The sequence below is a fragment of the Dipodomys merriami genome, unplaced genomic scaffold (genome assembly GCF_024711535.1).
Source record: "Dipodomys merriami isolate MVZ:Mamm:240054 unplaced genomic scaffold, mDipMer1.0.p SCAF_42, whole genome shotgun sequence".
NCBI classification, from domain to species: Eukaryota; Metazoa; Chordata; class Mammalia; order Rodentia; family Heteromyidae; genus Dipodomys; species Dipodomys merriami.
The window spans coordinates 1,852,125-1,871,706 of record NW_027205826.1 but is presented as its reverse complement, the minus strand read 5'-3'; the positions used below and the strand labels follow the sequence as shown (position 1 = coordinate 1,871,706).

The 19,582-nt window shown below is 56.7% G+C and overlaps 1 protein-coding gene across 3 annotated transcripts; it reads right to left on the bottom strand.

The window, feature by feature from the left end:
- Positions 1-7,618: 7,618 nt before the first annotated feature.
- On the bottom strand, positions 7,619-18,781 carry Cygb (cytoglobin). 3 transcript variants are annotated; one of them, XM_069992935.1, is made up of 4 exons: positions 18,382-18,781; positions 11,758-11,989; positions 11,446-11,620; positions 7,619-8,820 (listed from the first exon to the last, which is right to left on the bottom strand). In XM_069992935.1, exons 1-3 carry the CDS (start codon positions 18,522-18,524, stop codon positions 11,453-11,455), a joined length of 543 nt encoding a protein of 180 aa, XP_069849036.1. In that variant the 5' UTR covers positions 18,525-18,781; the 3' UTR covers positions 7,619-8,820; positions 11,446-11,452. The 3 variants fall into 3 exon arrangements, with proteins under 3 accessions (XP_069849036.1, XP_069849035.1, XP_069849037.1); XM_069992934.1 differs by having other exon boundaries at positions 11,457-11,620; positions 18,382-18,780; XM_069992936.1 differs by lacking the exon at positions 18,382-18,781 and adding an exon at positions 17,885-18,110 and having other exon boundaries at positions 11,457-11,620.
- Positions 18,782-19,582: the final 801 nt, after the last annotated feature.

Sequence of the window (19,582 nt, the reverse complement as noted above, 5' to 3'; positions counted from 1 at the left end):
TGAGAAGCACAGGTAAAGTTACATTAGCAACCAACAGGTGGGGGTTCAAATCCCCCACCTGCCAGTTACCACCTGTGTGGCCCTGGACAAATCCCCCAAAACCTTCTTTGGACTCAGCTGTCCTCCTTGAGTGTGACCACAGGCCTATCTACTGGGGTGTGTGTGTGAGAGAGAGAGAGAGAAAGAGAGAGAGAGAGAGAGAGAGAGAGAGAGAGAGAGAGAGAGAGAGAGAGAGAGAGAGAGAGAAACTTTCTAGTCTAGGTCTGTCATTCTGCTGAATCCTTGGCACACTTCCAAGAAGTGAGTGCCTTTATTATCCTTCCTCCCCATGGTGGGAAGGGGGAAAAATTGAGCAGAAGAAGATGGTGGAGCTCTAGGGTTGTACAGAAGCCGGACACAATCTGACTACAGCAAATGTTGTTGTGGAGTCTGTCAGAGCCCCCGTGAGGGTAGAGATGAAGGGTGTTTTTTAAGCTGATGTCAGGGATCTTGCCATAGAAATGTGGCATGCTGCCCAGCCTGGTAGATGCAGGGACACAAATCACAGCCTCACCTAGTACAAGCACCTGTCAGGGAGGAGAGGGGGAAGGGAGGAGGTAGGGAGGGGAAACAGACCAGGGCTGTCAGTTGTGGTGATGCCAATTGCTGTTAAAAACAAAGAGGCAGCTCTCCGAGTGCTGGTAAAGAATCATCTCAAAGATACATGAACTGAAGAAAGAAAAGTTTATGCTTCGTATAATGTACCTAATTTTAAAGCTAACACACACATTTAGGTGGGAAGAGCCACAAAAACTTTTTTTAATGTGTGTGACTGCTGGGGCTTGAACTCAGGACTGTGGTGGTGTCCCTGAGCTTGTTTTTGCTCAAGGCTTGCACTCTACCACTGGAGCCGCAGCTCACTCCACTTCTAGCTTTCTGGTGTTGTTAATCGGAGGTAGGAGTCTCAATGACTTCCCTGCCAGGGCTGGCTTTGAACCTCCATCCTCTTGAATAGCTAGGATGACACCTGAGAGCCTCCCACACATGGGTTTGGGTGAGGGTGGGGCGGCCCCTGAGCATCTGCATGTTCAGGCAGGTCCCCACTCCTCCTAGAACTTGTACTCTGACGTCTCTTCACCCAAGGGGCGCCAGGGGACAAAGGAAGGGGGAGACGGCCCAGGTGTGAAGTTCACCCTCCTAAAAAAAGAGCCAAGCTGTCAGAAGGCGCCACCGCTGGTGTGGATGGTGGGGCACCGCCCTCTGGTGGTTCTAACAGGTATTGCATGGTGCTGCCCCAACTAGTCAAGTGACCTCGAGGTCTCTTTGCTCCCTCCATCTGAAAACCAGGTATTCTGACCTCCAGGTTAAGAGCCACGCTTGTTCTTAGGAAGGCTTTTCAGTGGTTTATAAGATTCCCATCTCTCTGTGACACAGGATTCCAGGGACACTCATCTAGGTGTTCATATACTCTACGACCCTGGGCATTCCAAAAGCTGTCTGCCTCCCAGGAGAAAACTTGGGGTGTCAGGCATCCCCAGGGGAGAAGGGGAAAGGGGGCTGATGTGGTCAGACTCCTGGGATCCTGGAAAAGATTTCAGCCCTGTCCACTCCCCCCCCCCCCATGCCTTCACCTTCCCCAAGGTGACCTTGAAATAATCTCCACCCCCCCCTTCAGCCTGTTCCTGGTGCAGACTCTCCTCCTCCCTCACCAACCTCCTCAGTCACCTCAGCCAGGGCTGCGCACGCCTCCTTTGGCAGTGGACTTGATTGATTTCACCTCTGTACCCTTCCTGGACTCATCTGCAGAGTTCTGAGCACCACTGTTATCCACCAGCACCCCTCAGAGGTGGTAGTCACCCCAGGAAAGCAGCCTGGCCTGGGGGAAGCACACTGGCTTTGGAGGCAACTAAATGCTCAGGTACCCCAACTCACCACCAATGGGCTTATGAGGTCAGAGAATATAGAAGCTTAGACTTGTATGCGGTAAAAGGCCGGCCAGAGCCTAGCAAGCGAGGGGGAGAAAGGATTTCGAAGGCAGTGTAACTGATCAAGGACCACTATCTAGAACTAAAAAAGAGGTCCTGCGGGTGGAAGCGTGACTCAGTTGGTAGAGCGCCAGTCAATAAGCTCAAGAACAGAGTTCAAGCCCCAGGATTGACAAAAAAAAAAATAATAATAAAATCAAAATCAAGAACCAGTGTCCAACCTCGCTAGTCATGAAGGGATGCAGCTTAGCTCTCTGTGTCTTTCTAGCAGGCACCCCACCCCCACCCTTAAGGAAGCAGGGCTCCCTGGAGAAAGGAAACCCTGGGGTCAGGACTAGGCCTCAGCTCTCATGGAGGGAGCTGAGGCATCTTATTTAAAGCGGAAGTGTCACTGATTAACGAGGTCAGGCTCCAAGGACACAGGAGCTGGCGGAAGGAACTGCAGTGGCCAACTGCTAACAGCTTGAACATCGAAAGGATTGAATGAGAGCAAGATGCCCTCGATTTCTGCAGACTCCTCTGCGTTCCTGAGAAACTCAAACCCAGGCAAACCCAGAGAACTGCCCCCAAGACATTAAAAAAAAAAAAAAAAGGATTTTAGGCTAGATATGGATGGCTCACACTTATAACCCTAGCTACTCAGGAGGCTGAGATCTGAGGATTGTGATTCAAGGGTAGCCTGAGCAGAAAATCTGTGAGACTCTTGGCTCCAATTAACCACCAAAAGGCTGGAAGTGGAGGAGCTGTGGCCCAAAGTGGTTGAATCTTAAGCAAAAGAGTTCAGGGACAGGGCTGGGAAGGTAGCTCAGTGGTAGAGTGCTTGCCTTGCATGCTCGAGGCCCTGGGTTCGATTCCTCAGCACCACATAAGCAAAAAGAAAAAAGCCGGAAGTAGCGCTGTGGTTCAAGTGGTAGAGCGCTAGCATTGAGCTGAAGAGCTGAGGGACAGCGCCCAGGCCGAGTTCAGGCCCAACGACCAGAACCCCCCCAAAAAAAGAGTTCAGGGACAGTGCCCAGGCCCAGAGTTCAAGCCCCCGGCCTGGCACACCAAAAAAAAAAAAAAAAAAAGTGGATCTTAATTTGATTCCTACATCCAATTTAATTCTTGCTTATTTTTATTTTTTTTCTTTGACACATAATCACTGAACATATTTATTAGGCGCTTAATTAAGTGAATATGGCGCTTTGAAAATTGAGGCATGGAAGGGAAGAGAGAAACATTCATCTTGCCTGACAACTGGGAGCTAGTTCAAAGTCGCCAGCTAGCTCCAGGGCAGGATTTAGAGAAAGGGTTTCCCACGAGAGGCCCCCATAGGACAAATGACCCCCAAACGCAGCTGCTTACAATGTCACAGCTATGACCTCATGGGTGCGGTGGTGGAGGTCTGCCATTCCCCTTGGGATCTCTCACAGGCTGAGTGAGACAGGGCCGCTGGCCGAAGGCTATCTTCAGGCTGATGGGGATAGTCCGTTCCCAGGATAGCTCAAATGGTGGCAGGATTTAATTCCCCACCGGCTCCTGTCCTGTGCCTCGGAGTGTCTCCTGGGCAGTGTCTGGGATCCCAGGCTCCGAAGGACACTGAGTTTGTCTTACTTATGCTGTCCCTGTCTCGAGATTCCGAATCATTTTATCTTTGAACTTGTGTTTTGTAAATGAGCACCACCGGGACAGGACACAGCCATGCTGAGGGCAGCGGAGATGCTCCTGGTCACATGCCCCCCCCCATTCTTGAGCAACCCATGAGCTCAGGGCTCTGGGGACCCCCAGGGCATGGGTGGCGACAAGATTCCAGAGAAGCCCTCCACTCCAATGGAGTTGGCTTCCCTAGAATAGGATTCAAGCAAGATGTGAGATGAGGCCAGTGAAAACTGGGTATAGTAGCTCAAGCCTGTGATCCTCTTTGGGAGGCAGAGATTGGAGGATCTTGGTTTGAGGCCAGCTTAAGCAAACAAGTTGATGAGGCCCCGTCTCAACCAATGGTTAGGTACAGTGGCGCCTGTCTGTCATCCCCAGAGATCTGCAAGTTACAAATCAGAAAATGTGTGCTGGTGTGGATTCCACACCCAAGATGCACTGCACAACATAAAGATGGACAGTAAAATTCATGCTAATAATTTGTGTGTGTGTGTGTGTGTCTGTGTCTGTGTGTCTGTGTGTCTGTGTCTGTGTCTGTGTCCCAGTCCTGGGGGTTTGAATTCAAGCCCTGGGTGCTGATCCTGAGCTCCTTTTGCTTAAGGCCAGTGCTCTACCTCAGCTCTGGCTTTTTGAAGGTTAATTGGAGATAAGAATCTCAAGAAGGTCCGGCTCAAGCCTGTCATCCTAGCTACTCGGGAGGCTGAGATCTGAGGATCATGGTTCAAAGCCAGCCCAGGCAGGAAAATCTGTGAGACTCTCATCACCAATAAACCACTCAGAAAACCAGAAGTGGTGCTGTGGCTCAAGCGCTAGAGCACTCGCCTTGAGCTGAAGAGCTGAGGGACAGCACCCAGGCCCAGAGTTCAAGCACCATGACCAACAAAAAAAAAAAAAAAAAAGAAAAAGAATCTCAGGAAGATGAGTAGGAAGTCTCTGTTTTCTATGACAGAGTCACAGAATCACAGTCGGTAAAAGTGATCAAGGGAACAGGAAAGTCAAAGGTCAAACCGGCCCGTGTGAGACTTGATCCACCACATCATCTGGCTACATCTTTTAAACCATCGAGCATTTATTACCTTTTGGGTTGATCTGGGGGGGACGTTTTCACAGGCAGTTAGGGCTGGGCATTTGTTGTTTTGTCTCTTTAGACTCCTTGGACGTGAAGAAGTTGGTGGGGCAGGCAGAGTACACGTGGATGTTTCCCTAGTGGCCAGCAGGGGGCACTGTGGGACTGCGCACTGGGCACTGTTGGAAGGAACCTCAGCCTCCTGCTCCCCCCCCCCATTTCTGACACCCCATGGCGCACAGGCAGAGCTCCCCAGGGGAAGCTGACCCAGTTGTTCTGCAGACATTGTTCTGAGAAGGCAGAGTGCAGAACAAACCCCCACTCAGCTGCCCTAGCCAGGGCCTGGGGTGATAGCCGAGCCCTGTCCAAGGGGTGGGGAGGGGAGGGTCATTCCCAAGGGCCATATATTGCAAGGTGGGTCTGCTTCCCGCCTCAGCATGGCTTCTTACGCCAATCGGAGTGAAATAGGGTGGGGGTCTTGCTTCTCAGAGACAATTCCCTGCCAACCACCTCCATGGCTGAATGGCCACCAGCCAGCCTGAGCTTTGCCTGAGCCCCCAGGGGTCATGCAGCCCGGACTCCAGAAGGTCTCCAGGCTGCTGCTGCCCCATCTTTGTCCTGGGTCTCCGGAAGTGGCTGACCTGATTCTGTGTGTGTGTGTGTGTGTGTGTGTGTGTGTGTGTGTGTGTGTGTGTGTGTGTGTGTGTGTGTGTGTGTGTGTGTGTGTGTGTGTGTGTGTGTGGTGGGTCTTGAGCTCTGGGCCTCAGCTGTCCCTCAGCTCTTCAGCTCAAGGCAAGCGCTCTACAGCTTGAGCTACAGCACCACTTCCGGTTTTCTGGTGGTTTATTAAAGAGTCTTACGGGGACTTTCCTGCCCGGGCTGGCTTTGAACCTCGATCCTCAGATCTCAGCCTCCTGAGTAGCTAAGATGACAGGCGTGAGCCACCGGTGCCCGGCTCTGACCTGATTCTTCCCCCTGTTGTGGCTTCTCCTTCTCTCTCAGGATTCTACCCTCTTTCCTCCTCCTCCTTAGTTTCCCTGGGGCCTGGGCGCCATCCTCCTGGTCCTCGCGGTCTCTAGAAGTCATCAAAGCTTAGAAAGGTTGGATGCTTTGTCCAATGACTTGAACCTGAGCCCGGAGCCCTGCCTGGCATGGCGCCTCCTGGACAGGCCCAGCCTGCCCCCCCTCTGGGCACCCTGCGTGCAGTGGACTCTTTGGCTGGTGTACTGCTCTCGCTTTCGAAGAGTCGCAGTTATTTATTCTTTGAATTTCCATGGAGTATTCCACAGAGCCAGCCCCAGGAGATGGAGGCGCTGCCTAAATGCAAGTTCACGGTCTGCGAGACTAGACGTTTCCAGTGTCAGCTGAGTCCTTCCAGGCAGCCGAAGCCTCCCCAGGGGCAGAGGCTGTTTCCTGCTTCTCTCTCCTGGGGATTTGATGCTACCGCTGACTGTCGGCCTCCATCCGGGTGGGGGCTGGGCAGGCCTGGCCCAGCAGGGCTTAGGAAAGGGGCTCTGGAGGCTGAGAACTCAAGGACTGGGGTGCCGCTTGTCACTGGCCGGGGCTCAGCGGTCCCCTGTCCCCCTCCTCCACCAAGGCCAGTGCTCAGATCTAGAAGGTCAAGTTCAATCCTTGACTCTTGCTACAATGCTCAAACAGGGAGGTCAGGTCCCTGTTCCCTGTGAATCTCTCCCCTGATTCCTTTTCTCTTCCTTTTTTTTTTTGGGGGGGGGGGACAGTCATAGGGCTTGAACTCAGGGCCTGGGCACTGTCCCTGAGCTTTTGTGCATAAGGCTAGTACTCTACCACTTTGAGCCCCAGTTCCACTTCTGCTTTTCAGGTGGTTAATTGGAGATGAGTCTCACAGACTTTCCTGCAGGCACTTTGGACTGTGATACTCGTATCTCAGCCTCCTGCATAGCTAGGATTACAGGTATGAGTCACCAATGCCCATCTCCTCCCCCCCCCCCCCCCCCGTTGTGGGGCTTGAACTTGGAGCCTGGACTCTGTTCCTGAGCTTCTGTGCTCAAGGCTAGCACTCTACCACTTTGAGTCACAGTTCCACTTCCAGTTTGCTGGTGGTTAATTGGAGATAAGAGTCTCCTGCCCAGACTAGCTTTGAACTGCAGTCCTCAGATTTCTCTCAGCCTCCTGAGTAGCTAGGATTATAGGTATGAGCCACCAGCACCTAGCATGCTTTCCTTTTTTTTTTTGTAGGTCATGGGACTTGAACTCTGGGCCTGGGTGCTGACCCTCAGCTCTTCATCTGACAAGACGAGTGCTCTACCACTTGAGCCACAGTGCCACTTACGGTTTTCTGGTGATTCATTCAAGCTAAGAGTCTCACAGACTTTCCTGCCTGCACTGGCTTTGAACCTCGATCCTCAGATCTCAGCCATGAGCCACCAGTGCCCAGCTTGGCCATTCTTTTCTTCCTTTCTCTCTCCTTTTTCTTTCGCTAGTACCTGGGCACTGTTCCTTAGCCTTTTTGCTCAAGGTTGGCATTCTATCGCTTGCACTATAACTTCATTTCTGGCTTTTGGGGTGTGTGTGTAGGGGGGTGTTAGTTGGAGATAAGAGTTTCACAGATTTTCCTGTCTAGGCTGGCTTCAAACCTCAACCTTTAGATTTAAGTGTTGTAAGCAGCTGGGATTACAGGCTTGAGCCTCCAGTGCCCAGCCGATTCCTTTCTTTTATCTAGGCTGGTGAGGCAACTTCCAGAACAAAATCCCAAAAGCTCTCTGACTTTTTAATCAGGACAGACTTTCCCCAGGCTCCTCTCGTTTGTAGCTTGTGTTCCTAGCTTACGTGTCAGCACTGCCACAGGAGTCTTCGGTCCCAAGGGAAAGATGGGTCCTGAGATGCTATGGCTCAGACACGGGTGAAAGGGTCTCTCGTGGGGGAGTGGGGGTGGGGGGCAGGTGGCGGGAGAGACATGGAATGACTGCTCGGGGACACGAAGACAGGTCTGTTTAATGACACGGCTGGGTCTGGTTACAAACACCCGAGACTACAAAAGGTGGACAGGAGGACCTTGGGAAGATGGGACAGGAGGGGATGCAGGCAAACTATCCTTCGGGACAATCACGTGACCAAGGGCACACATGGGGGGAGGGGCCCAGGGAGGCGGATGGGTGGAGAGGAGGGGGGAGGGGGTGAGCCCCAGGCTCTGCACTTGGGCTGGTGCTGTCTGCCAGAGGGTCAGTGAACCTGGCCTGTCAGCCTTCCCTACTGAGCCCCTCCCTGCCCGACCTCCCCCCACGTGGCCACCCAGTGGGGAGCTGTGAGCCTCTGGGCCTGTCCTGGCCCTTTCCCCATTCTAGGACAAGTCCATGAGCCAAAGCTCTTTGGGGGAAGGGTAGGAATGCGAAATCATTTTTGCCCAGAGGTGGAAGGCAGGAATGTGGGGAGTTGGTCTGAGTGGCTGGACTTGTCCCACAAGGCTGGGTCACCCCAGCTTTTCCCAGCCAGCCAGCCCAAGCCTCGGTGCTTGTCCCACGTTCTTCTGGACAGCACAACTCGGCTGTCAGCGCAGAAGTGTAACCAGGCCTCCCCTCCCCCCACACCTCCCATCCCCCCAGGGAGAGGGGCAGGCGAGGGTCCCAGGCCTACAGATACACGTGATAGGTATAGATTTATATAGATATAGATATATAGGTATAGAGATTTCTATAGAGATCGTATATAGAATATATCTGTGGTGATGGTAGATGTGCGCTCAACTCTAGATGCTGAAGTGGAGACCTGCATGCTGGTGGCCAGAACAACACAACTGGGCTGATTCTTTCCCAGAGTGACTTAGACTTCGTCCCCGCACCCCGCCAGCCGCTCAGCTTGGTCCCTCTCTAAACGGTGAATAGAAAAGCTAAGAGTGGCCCCCTCTGCAGGGCGGGAGGGTGCCCCCCCCAGCCGCCAGCTGGGGTCCGCATCCAGGCAGCCAACATGGCCTCCCGGTAGCTGGGGGGGGACTGAGGCCGGCGTGGCGAAGGCCTCCTTCCAGGAAGTCAAGTCGGGGTTCCTCCAGCTTCCTTGGCACCCCAAAATGGAGGGTCAAGGAGGGTCTTCAGAACTCAGCCTTCTGCTCAAGGTGCTGCCTTGGAAGGGGGGAGCTGGGAGGGGTCCTATGGCCCCGAGGAGGGCAGCGTGGTGGGGGGGCTGTGGACAAGATAGGAGATGGAGTCATAGGTTACGGGGGGTCTAGAGGGAGATCAAGCCCCCGCCTCCTGGGACATGGGGAGAGGGATCTTGGGGTGGTGAGGCAGGGTACCCCAGCATGATAGCAACCCATTTTCTCTTTTTTGGTGTGTGTGCCAGCCCTGGACTTGATGTCAGAATCTGGACACTGTCCCTGAACCGTTTTTTGTTCTTGCTCAAAGCTGGTGCCCTACCACTTGAGCCACAGCTCTACTTCTGCCTTTTTCTGGTGGTTCATTGGAAATAAGTCTCATGGACTTTCTTGCCTGGGCTATCTTTAAACTGCGATCCTCACATCCCAACCTTCTGAATAGTTAGGATTACAGGTGTGCGCTAAGGTGCCTGGACCACCATACCTTTCTACCACAACTCACTGTGTGACCTCAGGCCGGCCTGCAGACCCTGAGAGCCCAAGCTCTGTTTTCCTAAAGGTGGAGGCAGCCTCCTGGCCTGCCTGCGTGAGAGAAGCGAGCGACACAAACTACAAGAGCATTTCATACAAATCCTCTTCTGTTCCTTCAGGTCATGACCCTCCCTTGGCCACCCAGGGGGTTTCTGTGCAGCCCCTTTGTGGTTGCTTGCTGGCTGCCCTGTCCCCTACCCCACCGCCCCTCCACCCACACAGAGACACACACACCCTGAAGCCCAGACGTGGAGTAAACAGTGGCTTCTGGCCCATGCTACAGCCCTGATAAGAGAAGTTGGATGGGCCTTCTAGACAGCTCTGTAACACCAGCCCACCCGTGGGGCTCAAAGGGTTCCGGCAGTGGGGTGGGGCTGCAGGCTTGGGGGGGGGGGCAGAGCTACGGCCCAAGGATGGGGGTAGGTGGGGACAGGCCCGTGACAGGACAGTGCCCGGATGGAGGCAGCTAGACCCTGGCCCTCTCCTGGTCGCTGCCCATCTCTGTCCCATCCACCAGGGGCAGAAAGGCAGAGGGTGTGGTGGTGGTTTCCTGATGTTTGAGGTTTGGCGTGGTGATCTAAGTCCCTGAGGTCCAGCTGGGGCAGGAGAAGTCGGGGGTGAGGGGGGGCAGCAGCCATGTGTTTCTGATTCATTGGGGCTCGCCGGCCAGCTCTCCCCCAGAGTCCCTCTAGGCCCTTGTAAAACAGCCTTTTCTCGAAAAGCAGGAAGTCTTGTCTCCTAGCTGTAAACAAACTCATCACCGGGCAGACAAGCCTGCCTGGGGGGGGGAGGGTTGGGAGGGAGGGGAAGGTACCCCTGCCCCAAATTCCCTTCCAAGGCCCTTTGGGGTGACAGCTGAAGGAGGGGCAGGTAGCCCCAGTTCTCCCAGTGCCTTCTTGTGGTAGGTAAAAGCCTTCCATTCGCTTCCCGTCCATGCCTGCGTTGGGGACAGGCCAGGGCCCAGCTGTGCACATCTGGGGCTGGCCTGGCTGCAGCGGGCCCTGGGAACTCTGCTTTCCTGAGGGGGAGGGGGAGGGGGGGAGCAAGGAAGCCGTTCCACCAGTTGGGTCAGTGGCAGGAAGGCCGGCAGGCTTGGGGGACCTCCTTCACTGGGCCCGTAAAGGGGGAGGAGGAGCCCTGGAAGAGCTGCCTCTCCCCCTCCCCCTTCCTCCCCCCTCCCCCCCCCCCCCCCCCCCCCCCCCCCGCCGCCGCGCCCCCAGGGAAGCTGCTGGGAATATTTCCCTACAATGTGCGTCCCCAGCTGCTGGCTGACCCCTACCTCCCATTCCCGCCTCCGCCAGCTCCGTCCTTCCTCTTCCAGCCCTGCCTCCACCCTTGGGGGCGAGCGCTCCCAGCTGCTGTGTCTGCTGTGTCTGGGGGCCTGGTCACTGGGGCTGACCACCCTCCTAGAGCCCCGGGAGCTGGGAGGGAGCTGGCCTCAGGGCAGGGTGCAAAGGAACGCTCCCGCGGTAGCAGGCATGTGACACACGTGTACCTGATGCGTGCATGCGTGTACACATCCTCGTGCTCTCCCTGGCCTGTTGAGGCAGAGGGCGGCTAGGAACGGCCAGCACTGGATGGCTGACCGCAGGCCCAGGGAGAGGGGCTGAGCTGACCTGGGCCATCTCAGAGCCTTCCTGCCTGGGAAGAGCCCTTTTTTTTTTTTTTTTTTTTTTTTTGTCGGTCATGGGGCTTGAACTCCGGGCCTGGGCGCTGTCCCTCAGCTCTTCAGCTCAAGGCGAGCGCTCTACCACTTGAGCTACAGCGCCACTTCCGGTTTTCTGGTGGTTTATTGGAGATAGGAGTCTCACGGTCTCTCCTGCCCGGGCTGGCTTTGAACCTCGATCCTCAGATCTCAGCCTCCTGAGTAGCTAGGATTACAGGCGTGAGCCACCAGCGCCCGGCTGGGAAGAGCCCTTTGAACCTGGGTGCTAGGAACCTCTAGGGCTCCAGGGCTGCTCTGTCTGGGGAGGAAGCAGCGGCTGGGGCCGGCGCTGGCCTCCAGTCCCACCGATCTGTGTTCCAGGCCTTCTCCTATGAACGCCTGGTTTTAAGGTTTCCAAAGTCAGCTAGTCTACCAGACGTTTTCCACCCTGATGGTCGGGGCCAGGGTCCCCAGAGAGGTGGGAGGCCTAGGGGCCAGGAAAGGAGACAACATGGGGGGCTTCCCAGCCCGCCCTCACCCCCTCCTCACGTGGCGGCGTTGGGGACCTGCTGTACCCAGCCCACTTCCTTGTAGGCGGCCGTCACGTGGCTGTAGATGAGGCCCCGCAGCTTGGTCCACGCTCCCTGCGTCTCAGGGGGGAAGTCGTTGGCGAACTCCTCGGCGATCACCTCTAGAATGACCCCAGAGAGGATCTGGGGCCAAGGGAGGAAGGAGGACTGAACGCCTGGACGCCCTACCTCCCTCGGTACCCCCATCCCCACCCCAGGGGGGGGCCCCTCGCTGTCCCATGACACCAACGGGCAGGGTGGTATGCTGGCCAGCTGCCTACCTTGAAGTAGACGGGCTCCACCTTGTGCTTGAGCGCGTGGGCCTTGCCGACCAGGGCCAGGACGGAGGACACCTTGTCAGGGTCGTGGAGATTCTCCACCACCGTGTTGAGGGCCCCCATGACCCGGCAGGCATGCTTGCGCAGCTGAGGGCTCCGCTCCATTTCCAGGGGCTCCTCCATGTGTTTGAACTGGCTGAAGTACTGCTTGGCAGAGGGGAAGTTCACAAAGAACCTGGCAGGAGAGGGGGGGGGGCGCTGAAGGAGGGGCTGCCCAGGCCCCTCTGCAGGGGCCAGGACAGGGAAGCAGGAGCCAGCCTCGTCCTGATGATTTTTATTTTATTTTTTGCCAGTCCTGGGGCTTGAACTCAGGGCCTGAGCACTGAGCTTCCCTGAGCTTCTTTTGCTCAAGGCTTGAGCCACAGCGCCACTTTTGGCTTCTTCTGTGTATGTGGTGCTGAGGAATCGAACCCAGGGCCTCATGCATGCAAGGCAAGCACTGTACCACTGAGCCACCTTCCCAGCCCACCCTGATTCTTTTTTTTTTTTTTTTTTGTCGGTCGTGGGGCTTAAACTCTGGGCCTGGGCGCTGTCCCTCAGCTCTTCAGCTCAAGGCTAGCGCTCTACCACTTAAGCTACAGCGCCACTTCCGGTTTTCTGGTGGTTTATTGGAGATAGGAGTCTCACGGTCTTTCCTGCCCGGGCTGGCTTTGAACTGCGATCCTCAGATCTCAGCCTCCTGAGTAGCTAGGATTATAGGCGTGAGCCACCGGCGCCCGGCTTCCCACCCTGATTCTTTTTGCTGCTTTTCATCATCATGCCCCCCAAGCCCAGACGCCTCCTCTGGCCATACTGCCGCGTCCAGCTGCGGACTCTGCGCCTCCTCCCAGGCCTCAGCCTGGTCTTGACTTGTCAGCCTTATACAACCTGGCAGGTTGGCTCCAGTCCCCACGGAGAGCACAAGAGCCTGGATTCTGGAATCATTGGTCAGTTGTTCAACTTGCGGTATTTTTTTTTTTTTCCCTTATAGACAGGATCTTGCTCTGCTTGCAGGCTGGCCTTGAACTCCTGGGCTCATTGAGCTCCTCCTGCAAACCAGGTGCTGGTTTCCTGCAATCCCAGCTATGCAGGAGACCAAGAGCTGAGGCTGGAGGAGTTAAGCCAGCCCGGCAGACAAATCAAAGTGCTGTAAGTGGAGGTATGGCTCAACGGGTAGATTGCCAGCTTTGAATGAAAAAGCTTAGAGGGGCTGGGAAGGTGGCTCAGTGGTAGAGTGCTTGCCTTGCATGCATGAGGCCCTGGGTTCGATTCCTCAGCACCACATAAGCAGAAAAAAGCCAGAAGTGGTGCTGTGGCTCAAGTGGTAGAGTGCTAGCCTGGAGCTGAAGAGCTGAGGGACAGCGCAGGCCCAGAGTTCAAGGCCCATGACTGGCAAAAAAAAAAAAAAAAGGAAAGAAAGAAAGAAAGAAAAAGCTTAGAGTGAGAAGAAGGCGCTGGGTTCAAGCCTTAGGATGAGCATTTGAAAAAAAAAAAAAATCCTCCCGCCTCAGTCTGGACTATAGGCATATAACACTGCACTTGATTAGTTATGTGGCCTAGCTGAGCCTCAATTCTCATTCATAAAAAGGGCACTGCTGTTCCTATCTCATAAGGGGCTGTGAGGACAGATGAGAAACGATATGTCCTGAATACAGTGTCCTCAGACATGCAGGCCTTAGTAAATCTCCCTTCCCTCCCCTCCCCTCCTTCTCTCCTCCCCCTACCTCTCTCTCCCTCTGTCCTCCCCCACTTCTCTCCCTTTTGGCAGAACTGAGAATTAAACCCAGGGCCTTAAGTCGGCTAGATAAGAAGCACTAAACCAGCCTCACCCCTAGCCCTTGTGTTTTGTTTTTGAAAGAAAGTCACATTACTTTTTTGCCCAGTTTGGACTCTTATGGTATGGTCCTCCTGCCTCTGTCTCCTGAGTAGTTGGGATCGCAGGCAGGCCCCGCTACTCCCAACTTAAGTGAAGCCTTACTTAAAGTTAATGCTTTCCTAGGAGGTCAGGTGACCTAGCTAAGGTCACTCAGCCAGTGAAGAGAGGAAACAGAGGCTCGGGTCAGCCCCTCCTCTTCCAGCTCAGTTTCCTCAGCCTGCAGTAAACACTGGTTGATTTATTAAAGTTGCAATTGGTGCCAGGCACCAGTGGCTCACACCTGTAATCCATAAACTCAGGAGGTTGAGATCTGGGGATCATGGTTTGAAGCCAGCCTAGGCAAAAAAGTCTCCATGAGACTCTTTTTTTTTTTTTTTTTGGTCCAGTCATGGGGCCTGAACTCTGGGCCTGGGCACTGTCCCTTAGCTCTTCAGCTCAAGGCTAGCACTCTACCACTTGAGCCACAGCTCCACTTCCGGCTTTTTTCTTTTTGCTTATGTGGTGCTGAGGAACCCAGGGCCTCATGCATGCAAAGCAAGCACTCTACCACTGAGCCACATTCCCAGCCTCTCCATGAGACTCTTACCTCCAAATAACTATTCAAAAACCAGAAGTGGCATTGTGGTAGGGCTCTAGCCTTGAGCAAAAAAGGAAGAGCTCAGGGACAGCACCCAGGCCCTGAGTTCAAGACCCACAACTGACCAGAAAAAAAAAGAGGGACAGCACCCCGGCCCTGAGTTCAAGACCCACAACTGACCAGAAAAAAAAAATGTAAAAACCTATTTGACTTGGTGCTCCGGGCCTCTTACCCACGGTTCCACAGTCATTTCTCCAGTACCGCATCCACTTGACCCCTGCCCTGAGTCATCTCTGGTCCAGCCCACAAGCTGCCCTTACTGCTGGCCAGCCTTCCTCTCCATGGAGTGGAATGCCTCCCTGACTCACTCCCCAGGCAGACCTCCCCTCCCTGACTGGGCTGGCTGACCAGGACCACGGATGTCGCCTCAGGGCCATTGGCGCCATCTACCAGGCCTTCCTGGCCTCCGCCCTCACAGTCTGCTGTGTGGGATGGTGACATCAGTACCTCCTCTCCCACAGGGACTGGACCCCGTGCAGACATGGTGGGACTCCAGCAAAGCCACCACATAATGGAGTACCTGGGACCCGTCCTTTGGGTCTTGGGACTCCTCTGCCTGCCCTTTTCCCTCTGTCATAGCACACAGCTGGCAATCTGTGCCTTCAGCCAGGGCTCAAGTCTCAGCTGTGAGAGCTGGATGGGCACAGAGCAGGCATCTGGCTAGCATATGGCGCGCTGGTTGCTTTTGGCTAGGCGAGGTTCAGACAACCAGGGTACGTGGCTCCATGTGGACACTCTGGTCTCCATGTGGACACTCTGGTCACCAGGTGGCAAACCAGAAGCACCCCTCCTGGAGGCTGGCTGCGACCATGGGCTCACTCCGGGGCCTCCTTGTCTGCAGAAGTTCCAGAGGAGCCTTAGGAAGGCTCCTACACAAATGGGCAAGGACAGAGGAAGTCTACCAATGTGCTGGATTCTTCAACAGAAGCATTGTATTGACAGACAAAATGGAAAAATCCAGTCTGGGTGTCAGTGAGCACCTCAGACTTTTTTTGGGGGGGGGGAGGGCATTATAATTGCATTACAAATAATGATTTCTGAGCTGAGTGGATGTGTTTACAAAGTCCCTCCTTCCCTCCATTCCCCATCCCCTCTTTCTCTGTATTGTCCTTAATTACCTCAACCCAGCCAGGCTCTGGTGGCTCACGCCTGTAATCCTACTCAGGAGGCTGAGATCTGAGGATCACAGTTCAAAGCCAGCCTGGGCAGGAAAGACTGTGAGACTTTTCCCTCCAATTAACCACCAAGAAGCTGGCTTGAGTGGTAGAGTGCTAGTCTTGAGGGGAAAAAAATTCAGGGACAAGCCGGGCGCTGGTGGCTCACGCCTGTAATTCTAGCTACTCAGGAGGCTGAGATCTGAGGATCGCGGTTCAAAGCCAGCCCGGGCAGGAGAGACCGTGAGACTCCTATCTCCAATAAAACCACCTGAAAACAGGAAGTGGCGCTGTAGCTCAAGTGGTAGAGCGCTCGCCTTGAGCTGAAGAGCTAAGGGACACCGCCCAGGCCCAGAGTTCAAGTCCCATGACCGACCAAAAAAAAAAAAAAATTCAGGGACAGCACCCAGGCCCTGAGTTCAGACCCTAGTAATGGTGCGCGCATGCACGCATACACACACACACACACACACACACACAACTGTGCAGTCAGTCCTCTGTCCCACTTCACTACTGAGATCGTTACAGGGACTCTCTGCTGAGCACTCAGTGTATGGGCTCCTGAGGTTGGCACTGGGTCTCCATCTCACAGACTGATGCCCAACATTGCTTGAGTCATCATGAAGGAGCCAAGCTTTGATGGCTTCCCCCAGAGTCCCTGGAGAGACTGGTGGGCCGGGCCCTGGCACCTCGGGGAGGGGAGAATCTGCTGCCTCAATACCCACAGCACCTTGTTGTGACTGAAGAATGACAGAGCCCCGCTTCTCAGCCAGGGGAGTGGGGCCCTGTCTGTTCCTCTCCAGAGTCCTGGCTTCACTCTCCGGTCTCTGCTTCCTCCGGACCCTCCAGACGGGCCCCCACTGCCAGGGAGAAGCCTCGGCAGCCAGCCGTGGGGAGTTTCTCAGCTCCCAGAGGCATCTGGGTTTCCAAGAGCCTGAAATAGTCTTGTCTGAGTGTGAGGGGGAAGGTGTCAGCGTTACAACCAGGAGCGAGGGTGGGTGAGGGTCTGCCTCAGACTCCTCCCTGGCGGGGAGTAGCAGTGTGGGGTCTGCCTCAGCCCACACCAGCTCCTCCTTCACCACCACCTGGACGGCTAACTTCCCAAGGTGGAGGGTGGAGGTTCCCTGCCTCCTCTTTCTCAGCAGGTCGATAAGGGGGGTGGCCATGGTCAGAAGGCTAGGCTGGGGCTGGTGGGCTCACTGTGTGGGGGAAGATGGGAGGATGGGAGCTGGGATAAGTCTGGAACACACAGGAGCTGGGGGTCAGGGCTAATGGAGCTAATGAGTCCTGTTACCAGACAGGCCATAGGGCAGACGGCAGGAGAAAGAAGACAAGGAGTAGTTGGTGGCACGGGGAGCTGGCAGGGTGTGGCTGAGACAGGGTTGGCTCAGGCTGTCCTGGGCAGGCTCTGGTCAACACAGAGGTGGTGTTGGGGTGTCAACAAGCCAAAGGTGAGCGCCACCGCTGCAATGCATTGATTAGTCTTGGTCTAAGCACTTGGAAGATTGCTAAATGCCTTCCCCCAGCCAGACCTCGTAACCCTTCGTGTTGGGAATGGACCACCAGAAGGAGATGGAACAGCGAGAGGAAGGAAATAATACGAAGAACTCAGACCCAAGAAGCAGCCTTCCCCTTGGGGGATTCATCCACTCCCCCTCCCCTGATTCCTAGGATCTCCCTCACTAGTAAAAGGTAAAATCGCAAGGTCCTGTGGTGTTGCCCTGCCCCCCCCCCCATGCATGGGAGCCGAGGGCGGTGAGTGCCAGCATAGAGCAGCGCCTGGGCTGCGGACTGTGGGCTTGAGCAGCTGCCAAGTGCATCCTGAGCATCTCGGGCTTCGGGGGTCCCCAGTCCCTCTCTTAGCTCGCTGTCACCCCTTCCTCGGCAAGCCTCCCAAAAGAGCTTCTCGGTCTTTTCTATCAAATCTGTTTCTCAGTTGGAACCCCAACCTATCCATGTGGAGCTCAGTAGAGCCCAGGTTTGGGGGAGCAGAAGGGAGAGGGGGGAGAAAGAAGCCAGAGGCTGGGCCAGGACTAGAGACAGGCACACAGGAGCCCTCCCCTCCTTCCACAGTAAGGGTGCACCCCATGCTTGCACTCTAAGACCCCCCACCAGATCTGCCTCACATTTGCCAGCCTCCTTGAGTCTAAAACAGGGGGCTGAGGTAGTGAGCCCCAGACTCCCCTCCTGTACCCCACATCCGACCTGTGAGAAGAAAGTCTAGACTCGGTTTGTAGCAGTAGTTGGTCTCTAGCTGGCTGGGGCTATATGGGCACCCGGGGGACCTTGGGTGGGGTCCCCTTGGGGACCCTGATGCCTGACTGAACCTCAAGCCAGAGACACTGCCGTTTCCTCCTTAGCCGGGGGTCCCAGGACAGGGCCTTGTTTCCTGAAGTTTCTCTCCTTCCCAAGCACCAAACTCACCTGTGCGTCACCTGGTCTGCGGGCTGGCCGAAGGGGCAGTGGGAGAGCTGGACCTCACTCTCCTCCTGCCCTCTTCTCTCCTGCTCTTTGCTCATCAGCTAAGTTGGACTGGAGGGGAGAGACTGCTCTTCTTTGAGCCCCTTTTTGGCAGTCTCAGTCCACTCCCCCCACCCCAAAATGAGAGCCACCGGGGCTTGTAGAATGTGTGTGCGCCCGGCCTGGCCGGCCTGCTGGCTGAGGTCCTGGGGTCCCGAGCGGAGGCCAGGGAGGGGAGGGAGACGGCGGGGGGGGGTGTCCTCCTGCAGCTGCGTTCTAGTTCCCGGTGAGCCCCCAAGCCCTGAGCCTGGAAGGGCTGAGCCCGACGCGCGCGCCCTGCTTCCCGTGCCCCACGACCCGGCCCCCCGATCGCAGCTGGAGAGGCGGCGCCAGAGCTCGGTCCGAGCCGAGCCCGCCGTCCCCGCGCCGGGCCCGGCCCGCCGGGCCGGGGCGACACCTACCTCACCAGGATGGCCACCCCCACGTCCTCGCAGTTGGCATAGAGCCGGGCCCACGTCGCCTGCACCGCCTTCCTCTCCGCCTCGGACAGCTCCTCGCCGCGCTCCCTGCGCTCGATCTCCATCTCGCCGGGCACTTTCGCCATGAGCGTCTCCAAGCCCGGCCCGGCCCGGCCCGGCCCGGCTCGGCTCGGCTCGGAGGGGCGCGGGGAGCCGGGGCGCGGGGCGCAGGGCGCGGGTCGCGGGGCGCGGGGCCGGCTGCGTGCGCGGACGGCGGGCGAGGGGCCGAGCGCGGGAGGCAGAGAGGGAAGGAGCGCGTGTGCGCGCCGGGTGTGTGTGTGAGTGTGTGTGTGTGTGTGTGTGCGCGCGTGTGCGTGCGCAAGGGTATATGTGCGGAGGGGGTGGGCGGGGGCCGCGCGCCAGGGGCGGGGATGCGGTCGGTCGGAGGAATGTTCAAGAAATAAATAAATAAACGCGCCCGGAGCCCCCCCGCGCGGCGTGGGCGGGGCGATCCTGGCAAGGTGAAGGCGGGGCGGGGCGACGCGCGGCGGGGTGGGCGTGCCCAGGAGGTGGGCGTGGCCCCGCTGGTGGGCGTGGCCCGCCGCGCGCGCGGGGCTCCGGGAGGCGGGGGGTCTCCGGCGCGCTCTCGCTCTCGCGGCCCGGGGGGCCACCCCGCTCGGCTCGGTCGGTGCGCCCTGCGCACGGCGGGGGAACGGACTCAAAGTCCCGCACTCCCGGGGAAAGGGGGCGAAGCACATCCGGCTGCGGAGCCAGCAGCCGCTGAGGGGGAGACACAGGATAGTGGGGGACATCTCAGGCACCGTCCAAGTCTCCATCCGCTCAGTCTTGGGGCCCCAGGGCCCCCCCCCCCGCTCTGGTTCCGATTGGAGGCCCGCAGACTCTGACACCGCGCCGGTAGGGCGCCCTCGGCTCCGTCCTCCTCCCCCGGGCCCGGGCCCCTCCAGGACCCTCGCGCGCCGCCCGCTGCCCAGGCCTCGCCCGAGGGGAGCAGCGGGAACCTGCGCGGGCCCCGTGGCCAGCCCGGGCCTTTCCTGGAGCCCGGGGCTCTGGTGGTTGCTGCGATGCGGGTGAGGGAAGGACGAGCGTGGGCCTTCTGTGGGTCTTGGGGTGACCGGGTCCAGCCCCACCATCACGGCCCTGCTGTGCTCGCTCTGAACTCTCATCATCCCCCACCGCGGGTGGA

What these genes read in the sequence shown, in the direction of transcription:
- Cygb (XM_069992934.1), bottom strand. Translation starts at nt 18,524, where the DNA reads ATGGCGAAAGTGCCCGGCGAGATGGAGATCGAGCGCAGGGAGCGCGGC. An exon ending in GGGGTGGCCATCCTGGTGAG is followed by an intron (nt 11,990 to 18,381) that starts GTAGGTGTCGCC and finishes CTCTCCTGCCAG; the next exon opens with GTTCTTTGTGAACTTCCCCT. An exon ending in CAGGTCCCCAACGCCGCCAC is followed by an intron (nt 8,821 to 11,456) that starts GTGAGGAGGGGG and finishes TCTTGTCCACAG; the next exon opens with CCCCCCCACCACGCTGCCCT.